This window comes from Tachysurus vachellii, chromosome 8, assembly GCF_030014155.1.
Source record: "Tachysurus vachellii isolate PV-2020 chromosome 8, HZAU_Pvac_v1, whole genome shotgun sequence".
NCBI classification, from domain to species: domain Eukaryota; kingdom Metazoa; phylum Chordata; class Actinopteri; order Siluriformes; family Bagridae; genus Tachysurus; species Tachysurus vachellii.
Window position 1 is genome coordinate 19,290,777 of NC_083467.1, and position 12,763 is coordinate 19,303,539.

Here is a 12,763-nt window from a genome sequence, read left to right on the forward strand (position 1 = left end):
ATTTACAATACATTTTATTTAAATTTTTTCCGAATAATTTTCCAGATGCCAAAAATAAAATGACTCCTACCTGTTCAGAAGTGCCCATGATCGCGTTGAATTTTTTTGTCAGTTCACACTTCACAGTGATGGTTAATGGCGCAAATAAAAAGGCTTGATGAATTTGTAGTTCTTTATATTTATTTCTATTTGTACCTAGTGTACTAATGGCAATATATTCCTGTATATAAGTTCCATCTGGTTCCAAAAAAGTAAAAAAAAAGTGCTCAAGTGCTTATTTATAAGCATCTAAAATTTGGCGGCATTATAAAATTCTGTGGAACTTTATCTAAACAGCACTTAAAATGTCTCACACTGAAAGCCAACATTATCCAGATTAATTTTATATCAGAATGGGGCACCAGTGTACTGGTAAAAAGGGTTAAAGGACGAATTTTAGGACATGTGATGTGCTCATTGTTTTTGTCTTCCACAATGCCTTTGTAATTGATATAAAAGAAGATGCTAGAAGTTCTCTATTGTCCTCTGCAGAATGAATCAGTTTCTGTTAATGATCCCAGGCTAGGCTACAGATAGCCAGTGTGTCCTGGAGGATTTGCTGTCTACATCAGGATCCAGACAGTTGGGCAGATGGTCACTGATGAGTAGAAGATAAGTCTTTAATGTTGCTCTGGAAGATACTAGGATTTATTCCAAATCTTGGATTATTGGATTGCAATATAAAAGAACCATTTTCATTTGGAAAAACAAAAAAAAAGTCAAACATTACATTTAGTACATCTATTTACTTGTGATTTCTGTTTGGATGTACCATAAAAATCTGTTCGTGAAATAAATTTCTTGAATCAATGGAAGACCAAGAGGTTACAAAGGCTTCAGATACATGACTAATCTGTGGGTAATGTAGGCAGTGACACCGAGATAACAATGGGGATGGAGTCATGAAATTTTTAACTAAAGCCTCAATAGGTCATACAGATTCTATTCTATAATTCATTCATTTTCTACTGCTTATCCGAACTACCTCAGGTCACGGGGAGCCTGAGATGCTGTTCTATAATATAGGCCAAAAGGTTTGTGGACGCCTGCGCATGACACAAATATGTGTGTCTTTCCCAAACTTTTATTATAAAGCTAAAACTACAGAACTATATAGGATGTTTTTGAGTGCTCTAGCATTAATATTTTTTTCATATTATTCATAATATTTCAATATTCACTAAGAAGCTGGAACCAAGAGGCCTAAGCACCAGCATGTCAATGCCCATGTACACAAAGCAAGCTCTATAAAGAGCTTGCACAGCGCCATAACTTAAACTTAAATATATTAGGTAAAGTTAACTTCATATCCACTAATTAATAGTAACTATTCATTTTCTAATTTTTCTTCTTTAAGTAAAATATACACTCTGGGTTTTAGTCACATATTTACATTAATCAATAAGTGCATAACAATGAACACTATCACTTTTTTCAGTGTATAAATACATCGATCAAGGCATATTGATTTTAAATCAGCATTAGCTAGCATTTAGCTAGCTACAGAACACTGAACATTTTATTTAAACATCATGATTTCACATTAAATGTCCGTATGATCTAACTTTTCTGTATGTGAGAGTTTTCTGCATCTGTGACAACACTGGATTCACAGGAGTAGCTTCTGTCACATATTCTTGTAGAAAGAAAATGTCACACATTTTAAAATGCACCCACTCGTTACAAATTGTCCCCTACTGTGTCTTTCACATTTGGGACAGCTATCTGTAAGGGTCTGTGCTTGTTATTGTGTAAAAAAATCAATCACGTTTGTGTCACGTGTGTGTCAATACTGCACAAAAGAAACTCTGTTTCATACATTACGTTTTAACAAAGGACAGCTGTGTCTTCATTCCAAATAAATACATTTATAATTCATGTACAGCATGTATTTAATAATTCTTATTTTGATTTGCATATAGAAATTTAGCATGCATAGTTAGATAGTATATATGATCTTCACAATGCTTAGAATTCTTGCCAATTTAAAAGCCTCTGTATATCCTATATTAAATGCAACTATAGAAGAAATACTACCAAATACAAGTTATGTCTGTGTTCTTTCTCAGCACAAAGATCTCCAGCACAGACGAAATTAATAGTATATAATAAAAAAATAATAGAATAATAGAAAAACGAACTATTTTCTGATTTTCTGGCTCTGACACTTATCAGCCAATCAAAAAAAAAAAGAGGCTACACAATAGCCAATCAGAAAATCACAATTTTGCAAAGAGGAGGAAAGGAGGCAGGAAGCAAAGCCGCCTGTTTTTTTATGCAAAAAAAAAGGCGGCCTTGCTTCCTGCCTCCTTTCCTCCTCCCTTTCTATAAAAACCCCACCTCTCTCTCTTTTTTCCACATCTGCCTTCTCTTTCCGAACCCTCAAGTCGGCCTGAAGGAAAATCTTTCAAGATGGTAAGTGCTAGGTTTTGGCATAGATCATTTCGAACTAGCATCTAATTATAAAAAAAAAATCAACAGCATTAATATCTACACTCTTACTATGTCTGCTGACTAACCAGTGTCTAAGAATGAGACAACTGTATATTATAGTTTAACAAACTCTAAACATTTAATGTGTAGTCCAATATATTTTTAAAAGAATTAAATAATATTACTATCTAAAAATAAAGCCTAGAAAATGTTTAGGCAGAGTAACAGTCAAGGGCACAGAGGCGTTGCCCAATAAAGAGGATGTGGCTGAGGCCTTTAAAGCCAAATCCCAGACACTACTAAAGATTTGCAAAGGATTTTTTTTTACTCAGTCCTCAGTTTCAAGGATGAGCAGCATGCAGTCGATTTAATATAAAGTAGATTTCTGCATTTTCCCCCTAATAGTCCAGCAACAAAGAAAACTTGTTTGACAGTAATGACTTCATTTATAAGAGAATGAATCTATTCATTAGCCCCTATGATATAGAGATTTGCTGACAGTAGATGAGATCATGATTGACAAAAGACTGAAGAGACTGGAGTATTGGGGAATAATGGATATGTCTGTTCAGCTAAAGCAGCTTGGATGAGATATCTCTGCTTGTTACACAAAGGAGAATGTGCAGCTCAGTAGGACAGGGGAGGGGGTGGTGTGAGGGCTACCCACAAAGGAACTGGGATTTTCCTGCCTAGCACAAAGTTCTTATAAACTTGTTTGAGTATCACATTTAACAGCCAAAAAAAAACAAAAAAACAGATTTTATGAGAAATTGATATGAATTTGAACAAGTGAGTTATTTTGTTTGTTATACAACTGATAACAATTGAAATCCTTTCACATGTTTCATTTATGATGTAATTGTTATAAAATCGCAAGTGCCAGACTGTGTGCAAAAATATACAAATATTCTAGTGGGTGGATTGAACAGTAGAAAAAAGTGAAGAAATGTGATTTTAAGCACTAATTTGAGATTTTGCCCCAGGTATTGATGTCCAGACTAAATCATTACTTTAAGTTCAGAAAGACGGTTAAGAAACTTGTTTGACACAGACTATTTTGACCAGTTGCTCTATCTAATATATATATGAATGTATTATACTGTTAAATAAAAGTTATTAAATAGTTTTTTTTTTCTTAAAGGTTACATTCTGTTTTGATGTGTTCTCTATGTAGCGTGAGTGTATCTCGATGCATGTTGGTCAAGCTGGGGCCCAGATGGGAAATGCATGCTGGGAACTTTACTGCCTGGAACATGGGATCCAACCAGATGGACAGATGCCCAGTGACAAGACCTTTGGGGGAGGAGATGATTCCTTTAACACTTTCTTCAGTGAGACAGGAGCAGGCAAACATGTTCCACGTGCCATTTTTGTAGATCTGGAACCCACTGTGATTGGTAAGATGACACTCATTTCGCACATAACACCACTTGAGTGAATATAAGGCTGTTTTGCATGGTAAAGACAACTAATGATTTTTATGTTTATGTACAGATGAAGTACGGACCGGGACATATCGTCAGCTCTTCCATCCTGAGCAACTCATCACTGGCAAAGAGGATGCTGCCAATAATTATGCTCGTGGACACTACACCATTGGAAAAGAGATCATCGACCTGGTGTTGGACCGGACTCGTAAACTGGTTAGGGTTTCCCATTTTAGACTTAACAGTGGTGCCACATACCCTACTAGAATTTAGATAAGATAATATAAAATGCTTATTAATATATTGCACAGTCATAAAATTATAAAAAGATTAATCAACTATTAAAAAATAAGCCTCTGTTTTCTCTCACTAATACAGGCTGACCAGTGCACTGGCCTTCAGGGATTTCTTATTTTCCACAGCTTTGGTGGAGGTACTGGTTCTGGCTTTACCTCCCTGTTAATGGAGCGCCTTTCTGTTGATTATGGCAAGAAATCCAAGCTTGAGTTTGCCATCTACCCAGCTCCCCAAGTTTCCACTGCAGTGGTGGAGCCCTACAACTCCATCCTGACCACCCACACCACTCTGGAGCACTCAGACTGTGCCTTCATGGTGGACAATGAAGCCATCTACGATATCTGCCGGAAGAATCTGGATATTGAGCGCCCCACTTACACTAATCTTAACAGGCTCATAGGCCAAATAGTCTCCTCCATTACTGCGTCTCTCAGATTTGATGGAGCTCTGAATGTGGATCTGACAGAGTTTCAGACAAATTTGGTGCCCTACCCTCGCATCCACTTCCCTCTAGCCACCTATGCTCCTGTGATTTCTGCTGAGAAGGCATACCATGAGCAGCTTTCTGTTGCTGATATCACCAATGCCTGCTTTGAGCCCTCTAACCAGATGGTAAAGTGTGATCCACGTCATGGTAAATACATGGCGTGTTGCCTCCTCTACCGTGGAGATGTGGTGCCCAAAGATGTTAACTCTGCCATTGCTGCAATCAAAACCAAACGCACCATCCAGTTTGTGGACTGGTGTCCCACTGGCTTCAAGGTGGGTATCAACTACCAGCCCCCTACTGTTGTCCCTGGAGGAGATCTGGCAAAGGTGCAGCGAGCAGTCTGCATGCTGAGTAACACCACAGCCATCGCTGAGGCCTGGGCCCGTCTAGACCACAAGTTTGACTTGATGTATGCCAAGAGAGCCTTTGTGCACTGGTATGTGGGAGAGGGCATGGAGGAGGGTGAGTTTTCAGAGGCCAGAGAGGACATGGCCGCTTTAGAGAAGGATTACGAAGAAGTGGGCACTGACAGTGTGGGAGATGAAGAAGAGGAAGGAGAAGAATATTAAAAAAAAAAAAAAATTTTTTTGTTAACAACAATGCATGTACTAAAAGTATGCACTAATTAAAGAGTTGTTTTGGTGAAACTCTTGTTTGTTTGTCTTTTTTTTATTTTTTAAATGATTTTAAAATAAAACATTACTTTAAAAAAAGTGAACAATGAAGCCACATTTCTAGATTATATTTCCACAGAAGTAATTCTGAGAACCCTGATGAGTGAATAAGATAAGCACTATACTTTATATGTGCTTTCGATTAAGTGGACATGCAAAAGCATGGGGTGAATGTTTTATATCTTTTTCCTGAACAATGTAGAACTTTTATCTCTTTACATAACATCATATCTAGCTGGAGCCATTTTTAATTCAGCTCCAGATATCCAATAAGCGACTGTCGTGTTTTCATGTTCTAGCCAATCATCAATCGCGATTAGGTTCCTTAGTATTCAATCAGAGCGGAGGAGGCGGGACTTTTAGGGAGGATGAGTTGGGAACGTTCCTTGGGTCAGTGGGCGGAGTCAGTGACGTCAAAAACATTGGAATGCTCTTCACGTTCCGTTGGGTCAGTGGGCGGAGTCAATGACGTCACTGTAACGCATATTTATTTTATTTTTTTTGTTGTTGATGGTGACTCAGCGCGACTGTAAGAGGGGAGACATATATAGAAGCGGGAATAATAACCCACACGTTTTAGTACGTGACACGCAGCGAGCTGAGAGGAGGTGTAACGGAATCGTGTGAGACGTCCGTTATAACCGTCGGCCCTTCTCGAAGGTTCTGTCACTTTTGCACGAGCCGTCACGCAACGGTTGTCAAGGCAACACAATCCAACCTTGTTTATTTAAAGAGCCGCCGTGTAGATAAGCGAAGAGCGGGTTCTCCTCGGTGGACACTTCTAAATAAAGGTAAAAAAAAGGCCCCTCTGGGTGTGTTTTAGTACTAGTGTGGACTCAGAGTGTGTGTCGGACTGCTGGAAGTATGACAGTGTGCGTGTATTTAAGCAACGCAGCTGTCAGCGGCCATAACGGTCCAAACTAATGGCTAACTTTTAGCTTGACATTATCAGGACATGGGGCCTGTCTTCTAGTGAGGTCCACACTTTTACAGGCCTCATTCTAGTAAATATAATAGTGTATTTATTTTTAGACAGACGGACTGACTCTTTAATGCCTAATTAATAGTAATTTCATTGAGTTGTTTGAATGGACTTTATGTTATGTTATGATCTGGGAGCAGCAAGACATTTCACAAACCTATAACAAAACTATAACAGTATTCAAATAAATCCATTTTAGTGTTACATAACACACTGCATTATTATTATTAATGTTAATTATTATTAATAATGAAATATATACACCGTTAAAAATACTGTATATAGCTTCTGTACAATTATACATACAATGTACATATTACATATTGTATTTTTTATACTCATTCTCTACACATATTGTGCCTTACATACATCTGCACTGTTTTATTTGTGTATCTATATATACCTTACTGTACATTCTGCCTAATATTTCATTCATATATATATATATATATATATATATATATATATATATATATATATATATATATATATATATAAAATGCTGTACATAGGTTTACATATATGTATATATTACGTACTGTACGTATGTTTACATATATATATATATATATATATATATATATATATATATATATATATATATATATATATATATATATATTACATGCTGTACATATGTTTACACATATACCTAATAATAACACTGTTACTGACTCGCCTCTGACATGACTGAATTTCTGTTTCTAACATTCATTTTGCAGGACAGTAAATTGAGATCGCTTGCAAGTTAATTTTACTTTCCATTTGTCACTTGGCGCAGTGGGTGCAGCAAGGCTGGGAAGACATGGTAGATTACTATGACATTCTGGGAGTGTCACACAATGCCTCTCCAGATGACATCAAAAGAGCGTAAGTATCCACACACCCAGTACAACAAATTGGGTGCTGTAGACTAAGCATACTTGCTGAAATACAGCTAACCATGTTTATTAATCCCTTTTATTTTCTGGATGTGATGGGAAATCTAAATATAGATTTCTCATTATTGTAACTGTTTAAAAGTAGAATGTAAATTTAGTGACTTCTTCTGCCTGTGAAGCAAAATGAAATGAAACAATGAAAACATTGATTATTCCTCACATTGTCCCAGCCAACAACACCACCAACTATGTAGGCCTAGTATACAGCTCTGTTCTGGACAGGGTCAGAGTAAATGTCCAAGGATGAAACAAACTAACTAGACTGATTGCATATCAATACAATTATTAAATTGTTCTTACAGGTTTCAGATAACTTTGTTGTCCTGCTCAGGGTTGTGATCCCAGTCCCTCGCACTATGCACACACATTGAAAGCTTAACAGAGAAATTCAATAGTTGAAATATGGAATATCAGTTGGACTTAGCCCAGTTGGGGTAGATTCACAGACACTAAAGGCTCAGAAGCGTTGCTTAATTATATTTCCAGCAACCAAATATGTTGGGTTGCATTTAAGCAATAATTCAGCAATTTGTTGATGGATGTTTTTCACAGCACACACGCTTAGCATGACTAAGCAGATTTATGTCTTAACTTTCTTGATTCAGCAGTATGCAGCCATAAAAGACAATGCTCAGTCCTGGAACACCATCAAGAATCTCTACCCGTTTAGCATACAAATAGAGTACACTGACTAATTGATAGTATAAGGGCCCTAAATCTAAGAATAGGGATATGCGTTTGCTGGAAAAATGGATTTGCTGGAAAATGCAATATGGTCATTTGTGAGTGTGTGTGTGTGTGTAGATACAGGAAGCAGGCCTTGCGGTGGCACCCAGACAAAAATCCAGACAACAAGGAGGAGGCAGAGAGAAAATTTAAAGAAATTGCAGAGGCCTATGAAGTTCTGTCAGACAGTAAGACTGCTTAAACTATGGCTTCTAAATCATAATTAATTTTACAATAATTCTTTTCTTCAGTACAAATGCAATGCTGTATTTTCATTGTCAGAAAGCAAACGAGAAGCATATGATGCTTATGGCAAAGATGACATGCCAGTCTCAGGTGAGAAACTGTAAATGTTTACTAAAACACATAGTACATTTTTATACATGTATGTAGGTTTATATATGATTTTTTTTTAAAAATATCTCACATTTTTCAAAGGCTCTGGCGGTGGCTCTTATCCCGACTTCCCAGGATTTACTTTCACATTCCGCAGCCCAGACGAGGTGTTTCGGGAGTTCTTTGGAGGGCAGGATCCATTTGCTGACTTCTTTGGTCAGTCTAAGCGAGTCAGTGAATACCTTAACTGCAGGCTTATTGACTATTATTGTTTTTTTTTTACACGACTCTCATGGGCTTATCACATTCTTCTTGTTCTCTTGTTTGTATTGTTCCATTCTGGGCTCTGTGTGTCTTTAAATGCCTTATTATTACTCTGTATCTTTTTTTTCCTGTTTTTAGAAGATTTCTCGTTTCGGGGCCTACACAGTGGGATGCATAGTGCTTTTCCTGGACACCATGGCCCTTCCAGACTTGGGACCAGCCGTTTTTTCTCCTTTCCCTCAGATGGTTGGAATTCATTCTCTAGCACATGCTCAAATATATGTTTTTTTAGTCCTCAGTTTAGCTAGATTAAACTTAGCGTATTCAAAGTAGGCATGGATATAGTAGTAGTAATGAAAAGGACTATTGAGATATTAGAATTATGTAAAATAAACAAGATTGCTTTAAAACAAATCTAACATACTTTTGCTTTGCAGCCATTCTGATAACACTACATTAGTATCTGTGTCTTTTTTTGGGTTTATTTAATTTTGTGATACATCTCTGTGACATTTTAATTACATCAAGCATCCTGTGTCTTTTGTGCAAACAAAATTTGTGTTTGTCACTTATGCAAACATTAAAAATATTTGACATTTTATGAGAAACAAAGACACTCACAAACCATCCTGTGCATGCTCACAACCCACTTTTGGGTAGTGACCCACCTGTTGATAACCAACAGGTGGCATCTGCCAAATGCTGTAAATGTAAATGTAACCACTGATGTAGTTCATGCGTAATTAAAAACTAATTTTATGCATACTCAATTGTTTATGGAGTTATCATAATTAAGTAAATGATTATGGTTAATTTCTTTCACATGCAGTTGACTTCAACACCTTCTCTTCTTCCTCACGGGGAGGTTTTGGCACTGGAGGGGGGAATATTAAAACTGTGTCCACTTCCACACGGATTGTCAACGGGAAACGAACCACAACAAAAAAGTTAGTTTATTCCTATACGTGTTGTTTAACATTCTGTCACTTTATTGTTATCACTTGGTTGTTCTCTTTCTTAATATGCTATTGTTACTTAAAGTGAAGCTTAGGGAATTATTTATTTACACTGTTACACTGAAGAAGGTTTTAAATTAATAGTAAAAACACAGCTGGATATCTTTTAAATAATTTTCTTTACAGGATCAGAGAGAATGGGCAGGAGAGAACAGAGATTGAGGAAGATGGGGTTCTGAAGACTGTCCTAATCAATGGTAATTTTTATACATCCTGTAATCAGCCTATATAACTCCATTACATAACTTTATTACATTGGTTTAAATCTGGTCAAGACATGTCAACAGGACCATGCCACTTTCACCTCCTGTCACTGTAACAGATTTGTATGTCTGTAGCAGTGAGTCTAATCCAGCTGAGTTTGTGTCCTCAGGTGTAGAAGATGAGATGGCTTTAGCTATGGAACTCAGCCTCAGGCAACAATGTAGTCAACCTCATCGAACAGAACAGAATCAGATCCCTGCCAACACTGCCCACTCTAATTTGGCCAATCACAACCCTCGAAACCGCACCCAGCGCTCCTTCAGCTCCACCCCTTTCTTCAGTTACCCCAGCGACAATGACGAAGAGGATGAAGACCTGCAGATGGCACTGGCGTGCAGTCTGTCCGAGATGGAGGCCCAGCAGCGGGCAGCTGACTCCACCCAGGACATGGTCTCAGGTGCCAGGGGAGGGCGGGTCAAGCAGTGGAAGGGGAAAGATGCTAATCATGAGCCTATATCAGTGAGGGATGGGATACATGAATCAGCACATGAATCAGTACAAACCACCTGTTCATCTCTAGAGGAAAACGGAACAGGGAATGAAAGAGGGGGATTAGAAAAGAGTGCTAGCCAGGAGGCAGTTCTTTTAGAGGATAGGAAAGGAGAAGAGCAAGTTGTCAATGGTGCTACTGTGATGAAACGTAAGAGGAAGTGTCAGTGTGTGGTTTGTTGAGTTGAAATACTAAGTAATCAATAGGCCTAAAACATATGGAGAACACGCTGTTCAACATTGCTGCATGATATTCTTAACCCTGTTTATGGCTGCTATCTTGACCTTAATCCTATCTAAAGTTTTGTGTAGTGTGAAAAAAAAAAAGAACTCTTTGTCTGTTTGTCAGAGAGGTTAACAGTATCCGTGCCAAAGAGGATAGTTCTGCTAACTCGCTGGTTTTATTCGAAGATGTTAATACTTCAGAAAGCTCAAGCAGTATTGGTTTTATACTAAGTTATGTTTGGTAGATAATTTATTTGGTTTGTTTACTGTTGGTTATTTTGTCTTATTTTGCATTATTTGAAGTTCTTTTCAAGCTCACCAGTGCAAAAACAGGATAGATTCTGCTGTGTCTAAGGATGTGCTGTAATGCTATGCCTCATACATTTAATGTTATTCATCACAATGATGCGATAAATTACCCCATTGTACTCTCTAACTACAATCAAATCTTAGGGAAACTAAACAGCACTTAATTCAAGTGCAGTGAATGTCTGTTTACAATGAACAATGGAACAGGGGATTTTGTTAATGAATGTGTTGTAGATTGTAGTCGGTGTGTGTCAGAATGAATGTTCAGTGCCTTGAAAATGTTATATATGATGTGCCAACTATTGTCAGTGTTGCCAATGATAAGAGATATGTCATGTTGTCACCTGCTTATCCATTTTTAATGACATAAATTGTCAGGAGACCATCACAAGTTTTTTTACCCAATTGTCAGATTAAGGGAGAATCAGTTCTCTTATAAGCAATAGGCAGAATGTAAAAAAGCAACAAATCAATAAAAAAGCACATGTTTTTAGAGGTACACAATAATGTCATGTTAAGACAGCCTTTTTATATGAGTAACAGTGTCTGTTTTATTGATGAATATACTCTGAAAGTCTTGGAACGGAAAGATGAAAAGTATCCAGAGCTCTGGTATAATTATAAATATAATATTTGCATTTTTTTACACTTGTGTTTACCTGGATTTGTCAGCACTAAGAGAATGAATAATAAACCTCAAACAACCCCAAAACAATTTTTTGTATAAAATGAGCTATATTTTGGCCCCTTACACTGTCTGAGACTTTCTCCTACTTTTGCTCGTCCACTTTATTGAATGTTTTTCTTTATACTAAAACAGATTACTCTAGTTTATCACCAGTCCCTTTTTTTAATGTATCTTATCTGCATCTTTATATATTTGTGATTTGCTGTTTACTTGACTCCCTCTCCCTGCTGTTTCAGAGTCTGACTTCCAGGCCTTCAGGGGCTAAGTGTTCACCAAGTCCCTCCTTCTCTCCCCCTGAGGTAAAGAGAAGTTTAGCATAAACACCAAACCCGGTACATGTTTATTTTGTGTGCAGTGTCCCCTAACACCAGACCTTTATTTCTGAAAGGGTAGGCTGCCCTTAATTTTTAATTTTGTATTTGATGGTAGACTTCATTATGTGCATTTAAATTTGAATTTGTAATCAGAGTAAATCATAATGAGTTCTACCAGCTCAAGGGTTGCCGAATCCTATAGTGTCTAATAGTACAGTAGTATTACCTTTATATAATTTAAGACTGCTTAGAGGATAGCAGTATGATAAGGGAATAAATTTATTCATGTGTCTGTGTAGTGGTACTCACTTTACGATTTGCTAGTCTTGGCATGTGGAGTGGTGTGGTGTGCAGTAGAGCATTAAACGTACATACAGTAAGTCTGTCTCAGTGACAGCACTAATGTTTCGTCCGTCCATGTGCCCTGAACAGGTGAAGAGCTCCCATTTGCTCTACTCTCCCTCTGGCTGTCCTGCTGCTCAGACTCTTTTCAAAGTTTTATTTGGAAAAATACAAGAAAAAAACAAGTCAATAAATCTGCTAAGATTGTGTATGTGTGTGTGTGTGTGTGTGTGAGAGAGAGAGAGCGAGAGAGAGAGAATGCATGAGTGTTTACAAATCTCAAGATTAAAAAAAATGGAAATCTATTTAACAATATGATGATGTTCATAAAGATTGTCAAATCTCATTTGTGGAATGTTATCATGTCTTACGTAAAAGGTTACTAGGCAGCAATTTGAGTGGAGTCGTCTGTTGAGTATGGAGCTTTTTGAGCACAAGATTCAAAATGGATAAAGATAAAGAGGAAATTAGTTTGATGGGTTTTTATGGTTCTATGTTTGGATACTT

General features: G+C 37.3%; 2 protein-coding genes across 7 annotated transcripts; both read left to right on the plus strand.

The window, feature by feature from the left end:
• The first annotated feature begins 2,319 nt into the window (after window positions 1-2,319).
• tuba8l3 (tubulin, alpha 8 like 3) lies at window positions 2,320-5,333 on the plus strand. Its single transcript, XM_060876758.1, has 4 exons — window positions 2,320-2,454; window positions 3,647-3,869; window positions 3,967-4,115; window positions 4,278-5,333. The coding sequence occupies exons 1-4, from the start codon at window positions 2,452-2,454 to the stop codon at window positions 5,253-5,255; spliced, it is 1,353 nt and encodes a 450-aa protein (XP_060732741.1). The 5' UTR covers window positions 2,320-2,451; the 3' UTR covers window positions 5,256-5,333.
• Window positions 5,334-5,849: 516 nt separating this feature from the next.
• dnajb2 (DnaJ heat shock protein family (Hsp40) member B2) lies at window positions 5,850-12,645 on the plus strand. Of its 6 annotated transcripts, XM_060876763.1 has the most exons (11): window positions 5,853-6,151; window positions 7,065-7,212; window positions 8,088-8,197; window positions 8,292-8,345; window positions 8,448-8,561; window positions 8,748-8,855; window positions 9,439-9,556; window positions 9,752-9,822; window positions 9,999-10,286; window positions 11,837-11,899; window positions 12,347-12,645. In XM_060876763.1, the coding sequence occupies exons 2-10, from the start codon at window positions 7,148-7,150 to the stop codon at window positions 11,863-11,865; spliced, it is 957 nt and encodes a 318-aa protein (XP_060732746.1). In that variant the 5' UTR covers window positions 5,853-6,151; window positions 7,065-7,147; the 3' UTR covers window positions 11,866-11,899; window positions 12,347-12,645. The 6 variants fall into 6 exon arrangements, 5 of the variants coding, with proteins under 5 accessions (XP_060732744.1, XP_060732742.1, XP_060732743.1 ...); XR_009648967.1 differs by having other exon boundaries at window positions 5,851-6,151; window positions 9,999-11,899; XM_060876762.1 differs by having other exon boundaries at window positions 11,837-12,645.
• Window positions 12,646-12,763: the final 118 nt, after the last annotated feature.